Raw genomic sequence first — 20,181 nt, 5'->3', positions numbered from 1 at the left:
ATCCCTAAAATCCTGGTTTACTGGATTGACATGAGCTGATGATATCAAGAAATAGCTTCATTTCTGATGCTTTGTTTGTCATGGGCTGTGACAAACTCAACCTTTTGGTGTTTGACTGTCTTCTGCTCCAGACAGAGGCCTGTCTTCTGCCTTATATGTGACTGTACGGGTGTCAAAGTATTTCCATTTTTGCAATGTGGATTCATCTCTTGGATAACTGAATGAACTGTTGCAGCTTAATGGATTTTATTGGTGAAAAGGCTTATTGATATGACGATAACAAAGTTTCTGTCTGAGAGCTTCCATACAAAGCTAACCAATAAAATTCTGTGTTATTTGAATGTAATCTCTGTGATTAGATAATAACAGCTAGGAAAAACTTTACTGTTCATGAGACTTAATCTTGTTACTGTAACAAGATGATTGAAAACTTGCCCCAAAACATCCTTGGAGTCCTTCAGTACAGGATGCAGAGTTATAAAGCAACATATTAGGAACCTGTACAGACTAGTATGCCTGAAAAGGTTTTGCTGTACTTCTACTGTGGGCAGACGTGCACATCAAACTTCTACTCACAGCAACCTAAACTGGGAGCCTGATTTTATTTGTCATAACACAGTTGAATTGCAAGTTTAAGGCTTCTGCTCCAAGTTGTGAAATGTGAGCTATTGTATTGTCAAGAGCTCCAGATGAACATAACTCTCTTGTGTGAAAATAAGGCATCTGTTCCCTATAGCTGTATTGTACCTGAAAGCTCCATTACAGATATCTCAGAACTGCTTTCAGTTTAACACTGGAAGGAAGTGACTGGTGCTTATGGCAGTGGAATTCAAAAGAGCTGCCTTCAGCTGACATTTAATTTATCCACCTTTTCTTGAGTATAGATCAGTTCAGCTCCAGTCCCTACATCCTGGTTTCCCTTTCTGCAAAACAGAGAACGTTTGCCTACCCAACAGGAACACTTGGTAGTGCAGGTGCTAGTCTTTACTAGGGCTAAAGGATTCATGTAAGTATTAAGATGTTTCAAAGTCCTTGCAAAATCTGATCTATCAGGATAGGAACTCACTACATATTCCAGAGCAATACTTAGAATTTGGTCCAGTGTTGTTACTTGGAGCAGGTGGGAAGTGCTTTCATTCAAGTTGTCCTCAAGCCCTCTACCTTAAATAACGATGTATCAGAACTTGCATTGGTTTGTCTGTGCTCATTTTTAATTATTAGGAATGATTAGCAATCATTATCTAAAATGTGCATACTCCAAACTCTATCTTCAAGAGTGTATGAATTTAGATCATTGTTTATTCAAATTCAGCAGAATTTGCTATGAATTATTGCATGGGTAAGAAAATAGGAGAAGCTTTAAGAAATATAGCTGGGTTTGCTCCTATGAGTATTAATTCTGCTTTAATTTTAACTGTATTGTTTTACAGGGGGATCGGATATTGAGTACCTAGATTTTTATAAACCAGTGGTGTGGTTCTGGATCCTTGTTGGCCTCGCCTACTTTGCAGCTGTCCTCAGCATGATTGGAGACTGGCTAAGAGTCATATCAAAAAAGACAAAGGAAGAGGTAAGAATGTGTTAAAAGAGGAAGAAACACTACTTTTAAAAAACATTGATTAGAATTCAGGTGAGCTTACAGCTGCTGTTGTTCTTAGGGGGTAGGTCAAAGCTCTTTATGTATAAAGCATAAGCTGCAGCAAACTTTGTAGGAGTCTAATCAGACATAGTGATTTTTACATGGCTGCATATAAAATCAGTTAAATTTATTATTAAGTGTATATGCACAAGTGCACCTGACTTACAGGGAAAAAAGTCTCTAAAAGGATTGTTCTGGGCTGAAAATGTAGCCCTGAATTTCTGAGCTGAAAGTAATTCTGTTTTGTCTCTATATGGCATGCAGGTATGCAACGAAGAAATGCTAAATCACTAAATACTTACATACCTGTCATTATTTTATAGTGGTAAGAGAATAAATGTTTTATATCATGAAAGGTATTGGAATGAGTTATTTAAATGTGTCTGGGTGTATTTTTCTGTATCTTCAGTAGGATGTCTAGTTATTTGTAGTCAGGTGCATTGCTTGTAATTCAAATACATTTTTACTTGTAAATGTGTATTTAGCATTCTGCCAATGCTACAACATCTTACTTTAAATTTTGTCATTTAAGAAAATGTCCCAGTTCTGAAAATGTTAGAGGATAAATAAATTTTTCTTTGATTGCATCTGGCACAGCTCAGGGTTTACTGAAAGTCTGAGAAATAAATGAATTGTGGTTTCAGCAACATAGTATTTCCTTCTAATATGCAAAAATACCTTGTTCAGGCTTGGCTTTGCTGCATTTCCTCAGACACCGGTGACAAGGTTTAGTTCTTCACACTGCTTCCTAGAACTAATCTGGTCTTTAATCTCACTTTTTTAATACTCTTATCCACACAATGTCTTATCCAGAGATCTTAACAGTCTTGACTATAGAACTGCACATAGCACACTGAAGGTTTGTTCTTGTTTAATGTTTCATTATCCATGTTATTATAATAATAATACATTAAGAATGTTTGAAATTTATATCTTGCCTTTATTTTATAGTGCAGCTATTTCGATGTAGACTAACTTTAGAAAATATTTAGAAAAACATTAATTGAACAAATGCATGGATTCCTATAAGACATTGAATACATTTCTATTTTATCAAATAAAATGTCATTTGCTAGGTTATGCAGCACAGTCCTATGCCAAACTTTATTTTCTCAGGCACCAGGAATGTGTGCCCTATTTCATCTTTCCATTCTTTCTCACCTTTGTAGCCTAAACAAGCATATTCATTTTGTCTGCAGAAAGGAAAACATCATTCTTCAGATATATCCAAATTGTCTTGGCTGATGCAGGTATTCGTGATTTTGCTGTATACATGTATTGTGTGCTAGGTTAGATTAAAGACAGACATAATCGGTACCATTTGTCCAAATAATCATATTCCTGATGGCCAGAAATCACACCCAATTCTTAACCGATTGTTCAGGCATGTCTAAGAATCCATACCAGAAAGAAAATGTTTTAGCAACTTAAAAATGCTACAGTTCTGAAAATTAAGGAGACCAGTTTGAGAAGTGAATTATGGCACAAGTTGAGTTCTAGTTAGAAAATAGGAACAATTATTTCTGCATTCTATCCTAATGATGCTTTGTTTGGGAAAAAAAGAAGTTCTATAAATATATTGCATTTTGTTACAAGATTGGCTGTGTATGAACAGAAGTGCTGTACGAATGTTCACTTTACAGGTAGTATTTTATGACACAAACTGGCTGCTGCTTGTAGCTCATCCTTACTATCTGCCTTGGAAAAACTGAGTGAAGAAGCTGGGCAAGCTTAGTGGAAATGTAGTCATTAGGGCTCTTCTATGCCAGCAGAAGCCAGAGGAGACTCTGAATTTTTGTATTGTCTGCTTTTTCAGTTACAACTAAATTTATGATCTGTTCCAGCTTCTATGGATAAAGATTATAGCAGAGAAACCAAAGTTCAAAGAGTAGAAATGAGTGCAATGGAAAAATCATAGTTCTAAATGTTTTTTTAACTGTCTTAGGGAAACATTCTGTCAGCCCTTGGGGAGATAGCCCATTACAACTAAAAATGAAATCAGAAACAATATCATATATTGAAAACTACAGAGACACAGGCTGCAATGAAATCTATAGGACTCTAAAATGAAAATGATTTCCTAGGAAATAATCAACACCGAAAGCCTTCCTTCATGATCCTTGCTTGTTGTGGATATCAACACCTGCAAGTAAAGAAGATTTTGTGTAGCATTTGTATCATACTTTCCATGAAAACATGAAATAATAGCCTACCATGTTTTAGATACAGGAGGGAACAGATCATTCAATACCTACTGGTTGCCTTGGCTTCAGTGGTCCAAGACTTGAGAATTGGTATCAGCCAAATCTAGTGAACTGTACCAGAGTGCAGGATGAAGACAGGGGGTTTACAAGTGTTGAAAAGCCCCTCTCTTCTACTGTTTATCAGTATCCCTTTCGATAGGCAGCTGTAAAAATCTTCTTTTTGCCTTTTACTATAGTCTGAAGTAAAAAAACATGGTCTCTCATAGCGTATTTAGGATGCATATTGTGAAAGGGAACTTACATATTCCAGAAAGTGGGCATGCTGATAATCAATATCATATAATATCTATAGTCCTGTTTGCATTTTCCTTAAGGTTGTTGCATTGTTCTTAAAAGCAGTTTACATAAGACTGTAGGAATAATGCATTTCACTGTTTCAACAAAATAAAGCATCTATTGTTTTCAGGATATTGCCAGTAAAGTTTGCTGTGTGCAAGTGGAACAAAAAGAAAACAATCTGATCAGACATGCACTGATCCACAGTAATGCTGTATTTGGATACTAAAAATCCAGATAACTGGAATGACTGTCAGTTGCTCAGGTGGCTTTTGTCTCCTGAGAGTTTTGATGCCTTAAATGGGGAGGGAAGTGAAAGACAAGTAGTCAGAAGTGGGAGTTTTAGCAGGCTATGTCTGCTGCTGAAAGCAGTTCATACAGCAGGATAGATGAAGTGTCAGAAAGTCACTGGAACATGCTGTGTGCTGTAATCTTAAGTAGGTGATCCGCCTCTGAAGTTCAATTTCAGCTGTACTAGCTTGCCTTAAACTCTCTCCTCTTCATTATTCTCTAGACTGATTAGTCAGGGCACTTATAAAGTCTTTTGATTTTAGTCTTTTTGGAAGGTAAAATTTCAACAGGACTTTTTTTCCTTGCACATTTTTCTTCAGCATGCAGTGGTTTCTGTATTCCTGCGTTTGTGTTTCGAGCACAAATGCCTGTCCAACAGAGAATCCCAGTCATGTGGGCTGTAAACTTCAAATTTGCTTAGAAAATTAAATGCTTATGTCCTTCAGCCTCACAATAGTCTCCTTAAGCTCTAGTCCAGACCCCATTCAAGTCAATGGAGGTGGGATTCATCTCCAGTGTAGATATCAACATCTGACCTACTCATCTGCATCCCTTTATAGTTAGTGGAAGGAAAGGAGTGTTTCTAGCATGAATCATTTGAATTTTTAAGGCATCTACCATATGAATTGCGTCCAGGAAGAGCCTGTTCTTTTTGCTGTGTACCAAGAATCCAGGTGACTTATGTTAGACCTTGGCTGAGTTTGGACAAGTGATTTTTCATGCTGGGTGTCTGTTTTTTGAAATGAACAATATGAATCCAGCTTTAAAGACCAAACCTAAAATTTAATGAGAAAAAGCACATTCACTTCTCAAAGAAATTCAAGAAGCAATTGTTATCTTTTTTATAAACAAATTTCATTTGTTTATAAAATTAATTTTTATAAACAAATTGATTTTGTTTCTGAACAATTTGTTTAAATTTTTACGAGCAAATTTGACTCGTCTGAACCATCATTTGGTTTAATCTCCTTGGCATCAGTGACAGAGGTGTCACTTATGTCTGTCAAAATAGGACTATGCTTGTCATGACAATGCCATGGAGATTATCTCACCTTCCTTGATATTTGTTGTCTTTTCATTTTACTAGATTCAGGTTGAAGGTAACCACTCAGTGTAAGGTCCCAACCTAAAAAGAACTTGAATACATCTCTAATCCCCCAAGGAGGGACCCTAAATGTAGGCTGTATGCATCAAAAGCAAAAAAGAGTGGGCTCAATTGAGAGTTTTACAAGGTTTTAGTGCGTTGACCTGTCAAGCAGGGAGTGTGACCAAGCAGGAGGAAGGACAAGTTCTTTCAGTGATGGTGAGCTCTTAACCTGGCTTTTGCTGTCTTAAGGAACAGTGTCTTTTCACTTAGAAATGAAGTTGGTAAGAATAACTCTTCATCCTGGTGATCAGAGGCTTATTACAAAGGTGTGAGACAACTGCTGATCCATTATGCATTGGTTTAATTGAGATGGATTTGCTTCTGTTGAAGAAAACTATTGCTTGGGCTTTTCCTTTTCTTACAATAAATCAAAAACAACTGTTGTGGTTCTAAGAATTGTCTATCCACAAGTTCAGTGGGTAGGTCAGACTGACTTGATGGATGCCTGCTCCTAGGAAGCACAAAAATATTTGTGGGAGACAGTCATGATGTGAAAGCAACTGCATGTAAAGTCCTTTTGCAAGGCGACAGTTGATAGGGATGGCACAATTTTAGGATATGCAAACAGGGGATAATTGCATTTCTGTAGGAATACTACAGATGCTGCTTATAGTACATTACCAGAAAATAGACCCTAGATCTGTGGTCTGAACTTTGGAAAGAGTGCAAAGAGCTACGAAAATGGCACAAGAGCTATCTGAAGAGAAATTCACCCAGCATTAAGGAGGTTTTTTTCAGTGCATCCAAGAAGTACAGAAAAGTGTATTTGAGAAAGAATAGCCACATTCAAAAAGTAAACACAGACGTAGGTCTACCTAGTCAAATTTGACTAGTGAAAAAGCAAAACAAACAAAAAGGACCAACTCACCCCTGCAAAAAGCCCCAAATCTCCAAACAAACCCAAGAAGCAAAAGATGGGAGAAGTCCCTCCATAATGCCTCTGAGTCCAAGATGTATAAAGAGTGGTATTGGTGTAAGAAGATGGAAATACCTGACCTGGGTTTGAAGTCAGTTTGATCCCTTCCCTTCTCAAGAGCATAAGTCATCCTGGTGGTATTCTCAGTCTTCCCCTAGCAACAGTCTGTAATACTGAGTTTCTGTACTGATAATTCTCTTACAAATACACTGTAATACACTATGTGCAATAATGAATATGAAAGAACGTGTTCTGTGAGTCCCAGGCAAACTGATCTACTGATGGCTTTTGACACCTTTTTGTTTTGAGATGTCTTTCCTTATAGCTTTGTGTACTTTGGACATGTGGTGGCTGCTCAACTTCAGATTCAACATGCATACACAGACAGGTAACATCTGCACTGTTATCATATTGGGGTGGTTTATATTTATATGGCTTATATTTAGATAATGCCTCTTAGCTAGGTATATTGAAGCTCTTTAGAGATGGCTGTTTTGCTATTAAATATTGAGTACCAGGTCCTAAAGTGATGCTGGTGTGGTGCTGATTACAATAGAGCCATGATGCCTAAATGCACTTCCCTGAGCACCATGCACACTGTGCTGGCTGAGGGCAAAGGGGCACTGTAAGTACCTCACCTGCCAGCCCCTATCCCTGTCCTGCTTTCCCACAAGGCTCCCCCTTGCCTCACTGCACAATTGGATGATTCAGGGGAGATGGAAATGCATGTACTGAGGGCTGATTGCAACCAGGTAGTGATGGTGAGAGCTATTGAATTTGCAAAAATGAAACTGGAGCAAGTGACTTACACTTCATAGTAAGATAAATTGATTAAAGAGAGCTCAGTTATAGCAATGGCATTGCTTGGAGTTGATTATCCATGAGGATTCCCTGAATGTACATTATCATGGTTTATATGAGGAAATCTTGATTTTTTGAGACAAGATGTTAATCGACTATTTAGGCTACGGTGACAAAGACATCTAATTTAACTCTATTGAGAGTGATATTGAATCTGGAATCTGTTCATCTTCAGGATTAACATGTTAATCTTCCTGAAAACTTTATTTTAAGCTATGCTTAGTTCTTGGTTACTGTTACGAAAAGATGCCCAATGCGTGTTAGTACGCACTAAGCGTGTATGCATTTGATTAGTAGCTATCTTGTGGACGAGTCCCCAGACAAAGCCAGCTCAGCAGAATACCCTTACATCTTTAACAAGTTGTGTAGACAGTGAGGAAACTGCTTTGCAGTCATGGATAAAATGGACTGGAGAAACAGAGGAATACTTTCCCTTACAAGGGATGATTGCAGTAGTAAGATAACTGTTGAACAACAAGTGGAGTTTTGATATTTCATACAAACATAAATAACATTCCAGTTATTCCATTAAAAAGTTAAGAAATAGTTTTTACTGGGACTTGACCATGTGGTTACAGTGGCCATTCTTTCCTTAGTACTAAGTTGTTTTCTTTAGCATATCTTTATAACTCAAAAAGTCCAGTGACTTGATGAAGTAGTCATGGTCTCTTTGCTGTGGGAGAAAGCTGAGGCAGTCTTTCAACTGCCTGTGGCTTGGGTTTCATTATGCTTCTAGTACAATTCTTAATGCTTGCTATTTCTGGCTGCAACAAAGTCATTGGCTGGATGGTGCAGACAGAATACAGACTGTTCTCCTGAATCACCTTAGGCTCAGCTTTCAGGGAGCTTAAATAGTTTCTTGTGGTCAGTACAGGTGGATGTCATTCACACTCATCTAGTTGAAAAAGGTGTTGCAAGGCTCTCTGAGGTAGAAGAAACAACTAAATAGAACAGCTGATTTTGACAGGAAATTTGCCAGCATCTTTCTCTTGCCTTTGGAAGTTATTAACAAGGCAGAATATTAGGAACTGAGATAAATAGGCTAATAACTTGTGTAAAGTATTGAGAAACAGACATGCAGCTTTATGCAAAGAGGTGTCTGATGGGCCATATTCAGTAATAGTTCTGAGGAGGTACCTAACATAGGAGTGTTCATATTGTGAGGTACAATAAAATGAATGTGGCTACTGTTAGTATATCTGGTTCTGGGCTTGTAGACAAGGTCAGATTGCTTTTATTATTATTGTTTTTATTTTGGAGGCTTCCTGGGTTTATTTTGTTGAATCAGACCATGATAAAGCAAAAGGGCCATTTCTGCATCTGCCATCTGTCCCATCTCCACAAAACATGTTCTCACATCTGCCGCTATAGATGTTCCTCCACAAAAAAGTAATCGCAATTCATGAACTCTCTGCATTGCCATTGGAGAATATGGTTTGTTTCATCCCAGGCATCAGGTGTGCTTATGGAAGTTATGTGGGTGAAACCAAATGATCGTTGCTCACCAGAATGAACCCACAAACATTACTTATTACAGGACTGAACAATCCAATTTACAGTGGGAGAGCATTGCTCCGAAAACATTTCTGACCACCATGGCTACAAAAAACCAAGTGCCTATGTAATTGAAATGTTACAATTTCACAAAATAGCATCTTTTCCCTTCTAGTATTTGCCTGAAACAGAGGGATATCAGGGGAGCAAAAAATAGGAGGTTGCTTACTGCTTCATTTGTGCCATTTGCTTTGGAATTAAATCTGGTAGCTTAAAGACCTGGCGTAGATGAGTTCTCTGCTACAGTTCTGGGGTCTTGATAGATGGAGTAAAAAGCAGTGGTTAAACACCTGGGAAAGCTCAGCAGAGGTATCTCATTAGTGCATGCGGTGTTTCTATGTTTCATGGTGTTACTATTTTTCTTTACCTTTAATGACAGATCATAGTCTTCTGTCTGAGGATTACAGCACTGTGTGTTTTGGATACTTACTAATAATGCTATAATTACAAAAATCATAGAATTGTAGAATGGTTTCGGTTGGGAAAAACTTAAGATCATCCAGTTCCAACCCCCTGCCAAGGGGAGAGATACCTCACACTAGATCATGTTTCCCAAGACTCTGTCCAACCTGGCCTTGAGCACCACTAGGGATGAGGCATTTACCACTTCTCTGGGCAACCTGCGCCAGTGCCTCAACACCCTTACCACAAAGAACCTCACCCCTTGTCTTATTGCTACAGTTCCTGATGAAGAGTCCCTCTCCAGCATCCCTTCAGATATTGGAAGCTGCTCTGAGGTCTCTACGTAACTTCTCTTCTCCAGGCTGAACAGCCCCAAATACTTAAAAACAGATAACTGGCACAGGAATTTATTTAGTTGGGTTATAAATGAAATTCCCTTAATGTACTGGGAATGTCCAGGCTTCAGTAAAAAGATCTGTGAAACTTTCCTACATTCCTGTCTTCTCTAACTGGTGAATAACTGATGTAGTGAACGTAAATTGGTGGCCAGTAGTAGCTCAGGTGGGACGAGGTTACCTGGAGCTGCAGGCAATGGCAGATAGAAAAACCTACCCACGCAGGGAATCAACCCACTCAGAGCTGCATTGTTAAACCCATCAAGCCTCTCCCTACCTGCATTTTTTACTGTGATTTTTAAGTGGGACTTGGAGAACAATTCCTCCCTGAATGCTGAATGAGTTTCTTGAAAGCTGAGACATAATGTTATGTACTGTGCTCTGCTGCCTGGATAATGTGACATGTTCATGTTCCCTCTAGTTTTCTCTCTGAGTAGTGTATCATGGAGAGGTTAATTGGGTGTATTATTTTTAAGTATCAGAAAAAAAGTATGTTGGAGTGGAAAAGTGAAGCTGTGAAACTTCGGAGAATGCATTAGAGATAAATGCTAGAAATTATATACTGAGGAACATGTAGAACATTAAGAGTATCTGTAAGGAAGGTCACTTTTTTCTTCCTAAAATGCGGTCAGATGGATATTTCCAGTTCATCCACTTACTTTTTTTTTTGGCTTGCACTGATTTAGCCATCATAAAATGTATGAGCCCTGTATGCCAAAGGGACACAGCATCAAGTACAGCTATGAAAGAAAGGTAGACATTAATTAGAAATGTTTTCATTTTCTTGCATAGTGTATGTAATGCTACTTTTCTTTTTTTTTTACACGATTTGGTACTTAGGGTTTGCTCTTCCCAAGTATACCATAATATTCATGCCATGTATTTGAGTTCCCTCCAAGCAGGATATGTCTCTTCCCACTCTCTAAGCAGATTAACTGGTTATACTGTAATATTGGGTTTTTTCAGGAATCTCCTGAAAGAAGAGAGTGAAACTAAGGTGAAGTTAGACAAGTGTATATTCATTTTGGTCTATCTAAGGACAACCTTCTTTAGGCTTTTGGATTTTTTCTGTTTGATCACAGATGTGGCTTAATTCAAAGCATAGATTACTCTTGTAAAGGTTGTGGCTACATGGCTTGTGCTGTCCATACCACACTTAATAAGATGAGTCATCTTCCTGCACAGTGGGCAGTTTGATTTGTATAATTACTTGGATATTGTGTGGAGTCTCCAGAAAGATCCTTAAACTCCTGACAAGGATAAGGAATTAGAGTAAATGTACTGACCAATGGAGCAGGTGATTCAGTATCTTCAAATGTGGTTTTTGGCTGGTGGTTTTTTGTTTGGTTGGTTTTAACAATAGCATCCTTTCAAACATATTCTGGGTTGTGCTGCTGGCCTCTCTCCAAGCATGGAGCTCAGCTAGAGTGAGAAAACTAAAACATGGTGTTGATGAAAATTAATAGAGAGGGTTTTTGTCTGATTGGTGATACTGGTTGAGAGCTGGTTTTAGGTCATTATTAATGTAGATGGGTTGCTTATGTTTTTTCCTAGTTCTGTCAAATTCATTATGTCTGGCTTTAAACGATACTGGTGATAAAGTGTGCACAGCCTGGGAAAAGTGACTTTAATAGAAGTAAGTAGATATGCTTCAAAATTGTTCAGAGGCTATTCTTCATTATATCATAATAGAGTAAATGTGACATTTCCACTACAGGGAGGCAGGAACACCTTAACATAGACATTTAGAGATGCTACTAGAGATGACTCAGTGTATTTCAGACATCCCCTGGAGCTGTCAGATATGATGCAGTGTATGGGATATCAAGGCCCATCTGCAGTGGTGGCTGAAGGCCAGGCTGCCTGTGCTGGGCAAGGAATTGACTCAATATTTTTAGAGAAGTATTTTATTTTGTGGTGAAGTGTGCTGTGTGGAATATTCTATTGTGTTACCATTACTGTATTTCTTGAATTTGTCATTGAGACCTGTCTTCCCTAGCTCTGTAAGGGTATTGCTGCGTAAATGCCTACTATAATTACTAGCTCTTGATGTTCAAAGTACAATGGTAATAGGTTAAAGTTGATACCCCTTGTGAACTATGTCTAACAACTTTCAGTCTAATCCAGATTTTGATGTAGAGGAAGCCAGTCTGGGAACTGGGCTAGGGACTCCTTCCCCATTACTGGTGGCATTTCTATTCCCAGGTTAAGCATGCACATCATCACCAGATCAGTGCTGCTTATTGTGTATCTGAGCCAAGTGCTATCACTGTGACATGTTTTTCCTATTACTTTTGAAATACTTTGTGTCATTCAGCCCTATGTAAAGTACTTAGTTATCAATAATTCCTGTGACTAATGTCATGCTCATGCCCTATTGCCCAAAATATGGCAGCTGCAGAGTGTACAGAGCTGCGTGCTGTAATGAGGAAAGAGAATTGGAGAACTGTAATCAGTTGTTACAATAGGAAGGTATGTTAAGATTATTCCCTTTGTTTGAGTAGCATGGGCAACTGGCATTTCGATCACTTTGAATAAGACTTCGTGACTGTTATCTCCCAGATGAAGAAGGGCTGAAATGCATTATGATAAAATGTCATACCCTAAGGATGGAAAGAACCTGAATGTATACAGAAATGCCCTTACGGATCAAGGAGAGAGCAAATTATAAGAACATGTTGCTTATGTATACTGGTTGTTAAAAACTGCACATTTCTTTTCCTATAACCTTTTGTGCTTGAGCCCCTAAGTGCTATGGAATTAGGAATTTTATTCTGAAGAGATAACATTGTTGAGTGCATTTCGGGTCACACAAAACCTAGGGGCAGAAAGCAGTAATCTGGGGCAGGCATAGTTCATGCAGCAGTCAAATTCTGCTTTCTCATGCTGTGCCAATTACCTCTGTTTTACTACTAATGCATTTCAGTTCTGCTTAGGAATAGCACTACCTTTTTTAACACCATACTTCTGGTCTACAGGTAAATATAATTGAGTTCACCATGTTCATGTTCCACATCACCTTTAATTGGAACATGAGCCCCTCTCCAAAGGCATATCTAATGATGTTCTTTAGCTGGCTGCATAAACTTGCTTCCCAAAAGAAATCTAACTGGAATTTAGTCACTACATACACTAACAACTAACAGGTTTAAAATTCTTCTGAATAACTCATGTGTGCAAGAGTTAAAATGCAGCATCTTGCCCTGTACAAGCCAGGTCCATCACCAGCAGTGAGGTGAGCTGAAAGGGGAATTCTGAGCTTATCCTAAGGGTTACATAGACTAGCTTTCATCAGGAGCATGGCCAACTGTTTTTCTTTTGCTGAGAAAACATGAGGGAAGTGTGAATTGAAACTACAAGTAAAAACAAGTTTTAAAAGCATATGGGGAGACAGTTCAAGATGCTTGTAGCTTCCAGTAAGTTGCTAAGACACAATTTTAAACTTGCCAGGCTGGTAACATCGCTTGAATGTGAAAATATGCAATGCCAGAGATGTGTGCCAGAGCAAATTAACTGGTCTAGCAAATGCTTACATAGCTGGTGAGGGGTAAAAATGTGTAGGATGAAATAGGGAATCGTATACTGGCTCTTTGCTCCCTTGGACAGAAGTATGCTTCAGACAGGGGAAGTTCAGGTTAGATATCAGGAAGAAATTCTTTACTGTGAGGGTGCTGAGGCACTGGAATGGGTTGCCCAGGGAAGCTGTGAATGCTCCATCTCTGGCAGTGTTCAAGGCCAGGTTGGACAGAGCCCTGGGCGACATGGTTTCGAGTGAGGTGTCCCTGCCCATGGCAGGTGTTTGGAACATGATGTTCTTAAGGTCCTGTCCAACTCTAACTGTTCTATGAGTCTGTGACCCTGAGCAGCCTGCCTTTAGCAAAGCTTTGGAGAAGGACAAACCTGCCCAAGGGTGTGCACTGATACAGCTTATCATATTTTTATTACTTGTTTACTACAAATAAAAATATTGGAGCAGCTGAAATGCTCCAACATTTAGAGGTTTCATTATTTTCAGATCAGAAGTGCAGTGTGTCTGACCCTAATTGCACAATTTAAATCCTAATAATCATTTAGCTGGGTGAGTCTTCTGTGTTATGGATAATATCCTTGGTTTAGAAAATATACATAATGGGTCTATATTAATCATCTGTGTAATTTGCTGAAGCTGAGACAAATAGAATAAAAGATCCCCTGGGTAAAGAGGTTTTGCTTCTGAAAAGGGAAATTTTTCCTGAAACCCTGTCACCTCTGGGTAGGCTGCTTACCTTTTACCATCCCTATATTCCTGGCTTTCACTGCGCTGCAGAGCATAAATAAGCCCATTGGCCAGTTTTCTCCAATGGTTTATCCCCATATTTCTCTGTTTCTTTTTTTTGTGTTGGTTGTTATTAATTGCTGTGCTCACCAAGTGTAAGCTTGCCTGCTAATGATTGAAATTCTGGACTGAGCAGTGCCAATTAGACTGATTTGTTTAAGAGGGTTAATTCATCTGAAATGCTTTGCTTTGGAACAGTCTATCTTCCCTGTGCTGTAACTTCCAACTATTAACTACCTACAAAGCAGAGATTTAAAGGGAATCAGTCTCTTTGCTTTGCAGTTATAACGAGATAACCTTCTCAAATGGTGCTTCCTTTAGTTATCTAACTTAATATTGTAACAGGAGTTTGGTTGAAATATAAGGAAAAAAAAGAATCATAGAATCACAGAATGGTTTGGGTTGAAAAGGACCAAAGGATCATCCAGTTTCAAGCCCCTGGTATGGGCAGGGACACCTCACACTAGACCAGGTTGTCCAAGTCTCTATCCCACCTGACCTCGAACACTGCCAGGGATGGAGCATTTACAAATTCCTTGGGCAGCCTGTTCCAGTGTCTCACCAAAATACAAATAACATATGAATTACAAGGCCACAGTTCACCTCAGATGATTATATGAGTGAGTTGCCCAGTCTACATCGTACTGTAGCTGAGTTAAAATAAAGGTAACCTGGGATTCCACGCCAGCAGCTGCCTTTCTCCCATCCTTAACCCTACCCTCAGAGTTTGGGCTCATGGGATGTTCCAGCTTTCCTAGTACTAAAACACTGAAATGATGGGAAGAAATCTCCCAGAGTAAAGATGATGGTAAAGTGAAAGTAGGTCAGCCTTTCTATAAAGGCAGTCAGTAGAAGGATATGGAGAACTGAGTAGGCAGCAAGGATCTACATACACATATGAAATTCTAGTGATGGCACAAACTGGTAACTTGCAGCCAATCTGACTGGAAATCTGCAGATAGCAGGGGAAATACCCACCTCCAGGGTGTCATTGGTAACAGCTCCCTCCAAGTCCTACTCTGCAATTGTCTTCAAGCTGCTGTTTAGTAGGACATTGCAGTGGTAAAAGCAGACATGTTGCTGACATGACTGGAGCTGTTGCTGTATTGGTGCCACGTTTGAGCAAGCACAGAAAAGAAGGAATATAAGCAGCTGATGTTTTCCTTTAAAAAAGCTTTTCTGTCCAAATTAAGAAAGATCTTTGCCAGGTCTGTCTGGATCATTCCAGATAGAGTAAAAATGCTTTTAAATAACCCTGCACCCTAGAACAATAGAGAACACAACCCAGACTGCTGGGATTTCAGCATCCCCTGACCAGCTGGGTACTGTGCAGCTGTCAGGGCTCTGTAACTTTCCTGTATTGCTAACTGCCTATAATTAAAAGGAAGAAATATTAGCAGACAAGACTTTTATTGTGGTTTTGAGTTGTTGTTAACTCTTACCAGTGTGCCATTTCTCTTTCAGTTGCTATCAATAAACGAATGAGTTTGACATGAGACATCTGTACTGGCGGCAGCAGCTCTTTGCCAGCCTAAAGCCTTATTGCGCTTTCACTGGGCTCTTGAGACTAAACAGTGTCTGAAGCCCTTGTAATGCTTCCTTTCTTTTCTTCCTCACTTTTACCACAGGTAGGGGAGTTCAGAGCCCACGCTGCAGAGTGGACAGCCAACGTCACTGCAGAGTTCAAAGAAACTCGAAGACGCCTGAGCGTGGAGATCTACGACAAGTTCCAGCGGGCTACCTCTATCAAGAGGAAGCTCTCTGCAGAACTCGCCGTCAACCACAACCAAGACCTGACTCCCTGCAAGAGAACCCTGTCAGTCAACCACCTCACCAGTGAGAAAGACATCTTGCCAGCTCTAACAAAGACAGACAACATTTACATGAATGGTTTGACGCCGCACTGTGCAGCAGAAGAAATAGCTGTAATTGAAAACATTAAGTAGCCATGACTTTGGATCCCAGCCCTTGAGGAGCTCTTGGCTGAGACTAGCCATATACCTTTTTTTTCCCCACTCTGTCAATGATCAATGCTAATAGCATTTTATATGTGTGCATGAGTTTCACAGAAACTGCAGTCCAGAGTTACCATCACATCTCTTCAAAGACAAAAAGAATGGCACTTCTGTTATCGAAAGATGCTGGATCAAACAACATCTTCTGCCTTTATCTGCCCAGACTGTTTATCACGTCTCTTAATGTGCCATACGGCCTCAAGAATGAATCACATTTGCTTATGGTAACAATGTAGCTTTGAGGGATCAGTCCTTAAAATTTCAGGGTCTACCTTACTGAGCCTAGGAATGGACCATTTCTGGACTACAACACATTTGTAAATGGCAAGAAATGCTTATGCAGCCTTTTACCTAAGAAATTTTTGTCAGTGCCTTATCTTTTGAAGAACCAGAACCTCTACAGTTCCTGTATGGTTTTTGTTTGTTAGGTTTTTTCATGAGAAACGTCTTTCATTTGAGCTTTCATTCCTCTTGAAATGATGGTGTTATAAAAGGTGTCTGCTGTAAAGATACCAACCAGCATGAACGAATGCCAAAACTCAACAATCATCAAATGATGATCTTAGCTCTAAATTTAAAGGCACTGCAGTTTCAGAAATTGAAAACATGCCCCCCAGAAGCATTTTATTTTACTCAGGTCCAGCTGATACTTGTTCACACTGACTTGTAGAATTTGCAGGCCTTCTTTGGGTCTGGTCTATTTCAAGCAGTGTTCAGCAGTTGTCTTTGCGTCAGGTGTACCAAAAACCCCTGCATCTTATCTGTCATCTGATTACTTGGTAGATGACTCCAGTAAATGAAAATTACTACTTAGAGGAGAGGCTATTTAATTGCTGTATTCTAATAACCACATCCAGAAAACAATGCAGAAAAATACCATGATATTTCTGATAGGCATAAACCTATCTGCCAGATATTTGCTCCTTGAAAAGGATTCTTAACTTCAAGTCAAGTCACACCAGATGCCATATGATATTTTACCAAGGAATCCTGCTGGAAGTGCTTTCCTGAATGTCGCACTGTACAGTGGCTGCCTGTGATGGAGCTGTGACTGACGTGGTATCACTGTGACTTTCTACGTTTCAAATAGAGATGGCTCTGAATAGAAGTGCAGGCATGAGAAAAAGAGCTGATAAATAGCACAATCTGAATACTGATGATTGTTCAGACAGGATAGGCTGACAAGAACCAGATCTAAACCAGACTATGGGGGTTTTTATTGGTTTTAAGAGAACACTTTAATTTTGTATCTTCTGTTTTGCTTATAGGTGTACATGAGATTCAGAAGAAATGCAGGATGGAATGGATAATTTTGCATATTTTTTTTCTTATGTTAATCTGTTGTAACCTGGCTGTACATAAAATGAATAGAACAGGCCTTAAGAGAACAGTTAAGGTTCTGTGTAAATTAAAGAATGGGACTTTGCTGATTGGGCATGATTCAAGTGGCAAATATTACAGCATCTCTGACCATTAGATAACATGCAAGATATGAATGTTAATGTTTTTTGGATGCTTAGCTTGTTTTCTAATAAAATATAAGTTAATATGTAAATTCAGTCCATTAAGTGTAAATATCAGTCAATTAACATTTACAAAGAGTACGCTTTTAAAACAAAGGAGATTCCATGACACAGCTTATAACAAAGATCCTTGTCTCCCCAGCACAGTGTTCTGAATGTCCACATGGCAAGGGTTTGTTTTGCCATGTATAAACTGTGAATTGTAATGAAAAATAAAGTTTTTCATTAAAATAAGCTTTTCCGAATCTCCTGCTTGCTACAACTGGAATGCTAAGAAATGATTTGTGAAACTGAATTTTGTGCTTTCGTTGGTTACACAGTATAGTAGTTTTCCACCTGCTTTAATTTAAGCTGGTTTAGCAATAAAGTCTTGACACACCCAGCACAAATTATTCTTTTTCTTGATATTAAAAACAATGCTTTTTGGTTGCTCTACCTGAAGTTGTGTTTCTTGCTGTTTTGTCTCAAAAGCTTGGCAGGCTGCAGTTTCTCCTGTTGTGCTACAGAGCTGATGACACTTGTTCCTTCTTTGCACTGAGGGAGATTCGGGGAGCTCTGACCTCCTGTCCTTCCAGTTGTCCTGGGGCTGCTTCTGTGCAAGTATGTGAATAAGCAGCTATAAAGGCAAAGCCTTTGATGGCAGAGCAGTGAATATTTTATGATGGCTTCTTTAATTGTGTCTGTGTGGTGGTAAGAGGACTGATTTCTTACATTGCTCCAAATATGTCAGTGCCTTTTGGATCTGACTTTCAGAAACGGACTGGTAATGCTTAAGGTTTATTGTCTTTGACACTCAGAGATGGGATACTTAGGTTAAATACTCAGTTTGTTCTAGCCAGTTTGTTTCCAGTTACAAATCTATAGGAGTGAGTGTCTATGTGGTTTCTTCAAAGAAGCTTTGGGGCATCTCAGGACCTCCTAGAGATGGGTATGTTGGTTTGAGATCCTGTGACAGTGTTTGAGATATTAGCATGGACATTTGTGAAATCCATTCACTTATTTACCTTAACTTTGTATATGATCTTTGGGAAAAGAAGCCCTGTTACTCTGGTTTTCCACATTTGTAACATATGTCAATTAATCCTACTTTATCAAACTAGATTTGCCTGTTTGGAGCAAAGCATTAACAAATGAAATCCTTTATTTGTAAGTTTAATAAGTGAAGACTAAGGAAAAAAATGGTACCGTCCAGATGGGGTAAGTAAAAGGAGTTATCATGATCCAACTGTGGCTAGTACCATTACACTAGTGGAAAATCTTTCCCTCTTCACTTACACTGATATCACAATTGGTGACATGAATTTATAAATCTTGATGAACTCTATAAAACTCTATAAAAGATCTTGCTCCTGTATAAGCAGGCTTTTATATTAAAACCGTGTCTTTCTTGCCTCTGGAGATTTTGTGTAGCTCATTTACCCCTTCCCAATATGGAGCTACAAACTCATGAATTACAACTCAATGAAAATCCATTTGTAACCTCCTTTCTCTCAAATAGATATGGGGACATCTCCAGACTGTCAGGCTACTTGCTACTTAAGCAGGTTTATGAAAATGGCATTTCATTTTGGTAGAGGTTTCATAGAATCATAGGATCATAGAATAGTTAGGGTTGGAAAGGACCTTAAGATCATCAAGTTCTAACCCCCCTGCCATGGGCAGGGACACCTCACTCTAAACCATATCACCCAAGGCCTTGTCCAACCTGGACTTGAACACTGCCAGGGATGGAGCACTGCCAATCAAGCACCATTTCAAAAGACACTGGCAAAACATGAGGCACAAGTTGTAGCACATAAGACACTGTAAAGGCACGTTTGCCACTTGACAAAACAATTTAGTACTCGGTGTTAAAGGAAACATTGCAGTAATAAAATATGTTAGAGAAGTAATTAGAGAGAATCTGTATTGTTTAATGTTGCCTATTATAATCGTGTCTTTTCTTGAAGTTTCTGTTATATCTGGCAAAGTGTCTATTCGTCAAGTCTTTGATTATTTTTTATTTTTATAGCACTGCATGGGAGGTAAGGACAGAATCTGGGAGTTGCGAAGGCTTTGTTCCGTGCCCCGTTCTTCATTGAGTACCAGGCCAAACGCTGACTGTGGCATCCTCAGTTCTGTAGGTCCTCTTTTCTGATGTTCAGGTGCTGCTGTTTGAGCTGCAAACAACCTGGAAGGAACAATCCCAGAAGTTCATCAACATCCTTAGCCATGCCTTCCTCTCTTCACTTCTTCTTGAAAACTGGAGCAAAGCTGGAAGGTAACACAGGAACCCACAGAAGGGACCACCCTTGAACAGGAATGGACTTTCCTTAGGTCACCAAGTAAGCTGTAAGACCAGGGTGGCAGATGAAATCAAATCTTATCTGTATATTTGTTTGGAGCTCTTGCTACTCATGCATTATTTCTACTCCAATGACTTCTAACTAGGAATACAACACACTCTGTGGAAGAAGAAATGCAAGGCTGCTTTACTTCTCTTCAACTCTACATGCACATCACAAGTTTACGTATGTATATAGCTATATTTCCTGGGAAGGAAATTTTCCTGTCAGAGGAACTACATATAGTGTCAGAATACAG

At 39.1% G+C, this 20,181-nt stretch overlaps 1 protein-coding gene across 1 annotated transcript; it reads left to right on the top strand.

Annotated features, from left to right (window-relative positions):
- The first annotated feature begins 1,261 nt into the window (after positions 1-1,261).
- On the top strand, positions 1,262-18,039 carry LOC133219730 (potassium channel subfamily K member 2-like). Its single transcript, XM_061367245.1, has 2 exons — positions 1,262-1,570; positions 15,689-18,039. The coding sequence occupies exons 1-2, from the start codon at positions 1,523-1,525 to the stop codon at positions 16,004-16,006; spliced, it is 366 nt and encodes a 121-aa protein (XP_061223229.1). The 5' UTR covers positions 1,262-1,522; the 3' UTR covers positions 16,007-18,039.
- The last annotated feature ends 2,142 nt before the right edge of the window (positions 18,040-20,181 follow it).

Source organism: Neopsephotus bourkii, unplaced genomic scaffold (assembly GCF_033783945.1).
Source record: "Neopsephotus bourkii isolate Nb327-2 ecotype Australia unplaced genomic scaffold, CSIRO-AGI_Nbou_v1 NB_1373, whole genome shotgun sequence".
Taxonomy (NCBI): Eukaryota; Metazoa; Chordata; class Aves; order Psittaciformes; family Psittacidae; genus Neopsephotus; species Neopsephotus bourkii.
This window is presented reverse-complemented; position numbering and strand designations above follow the sequence as displayed.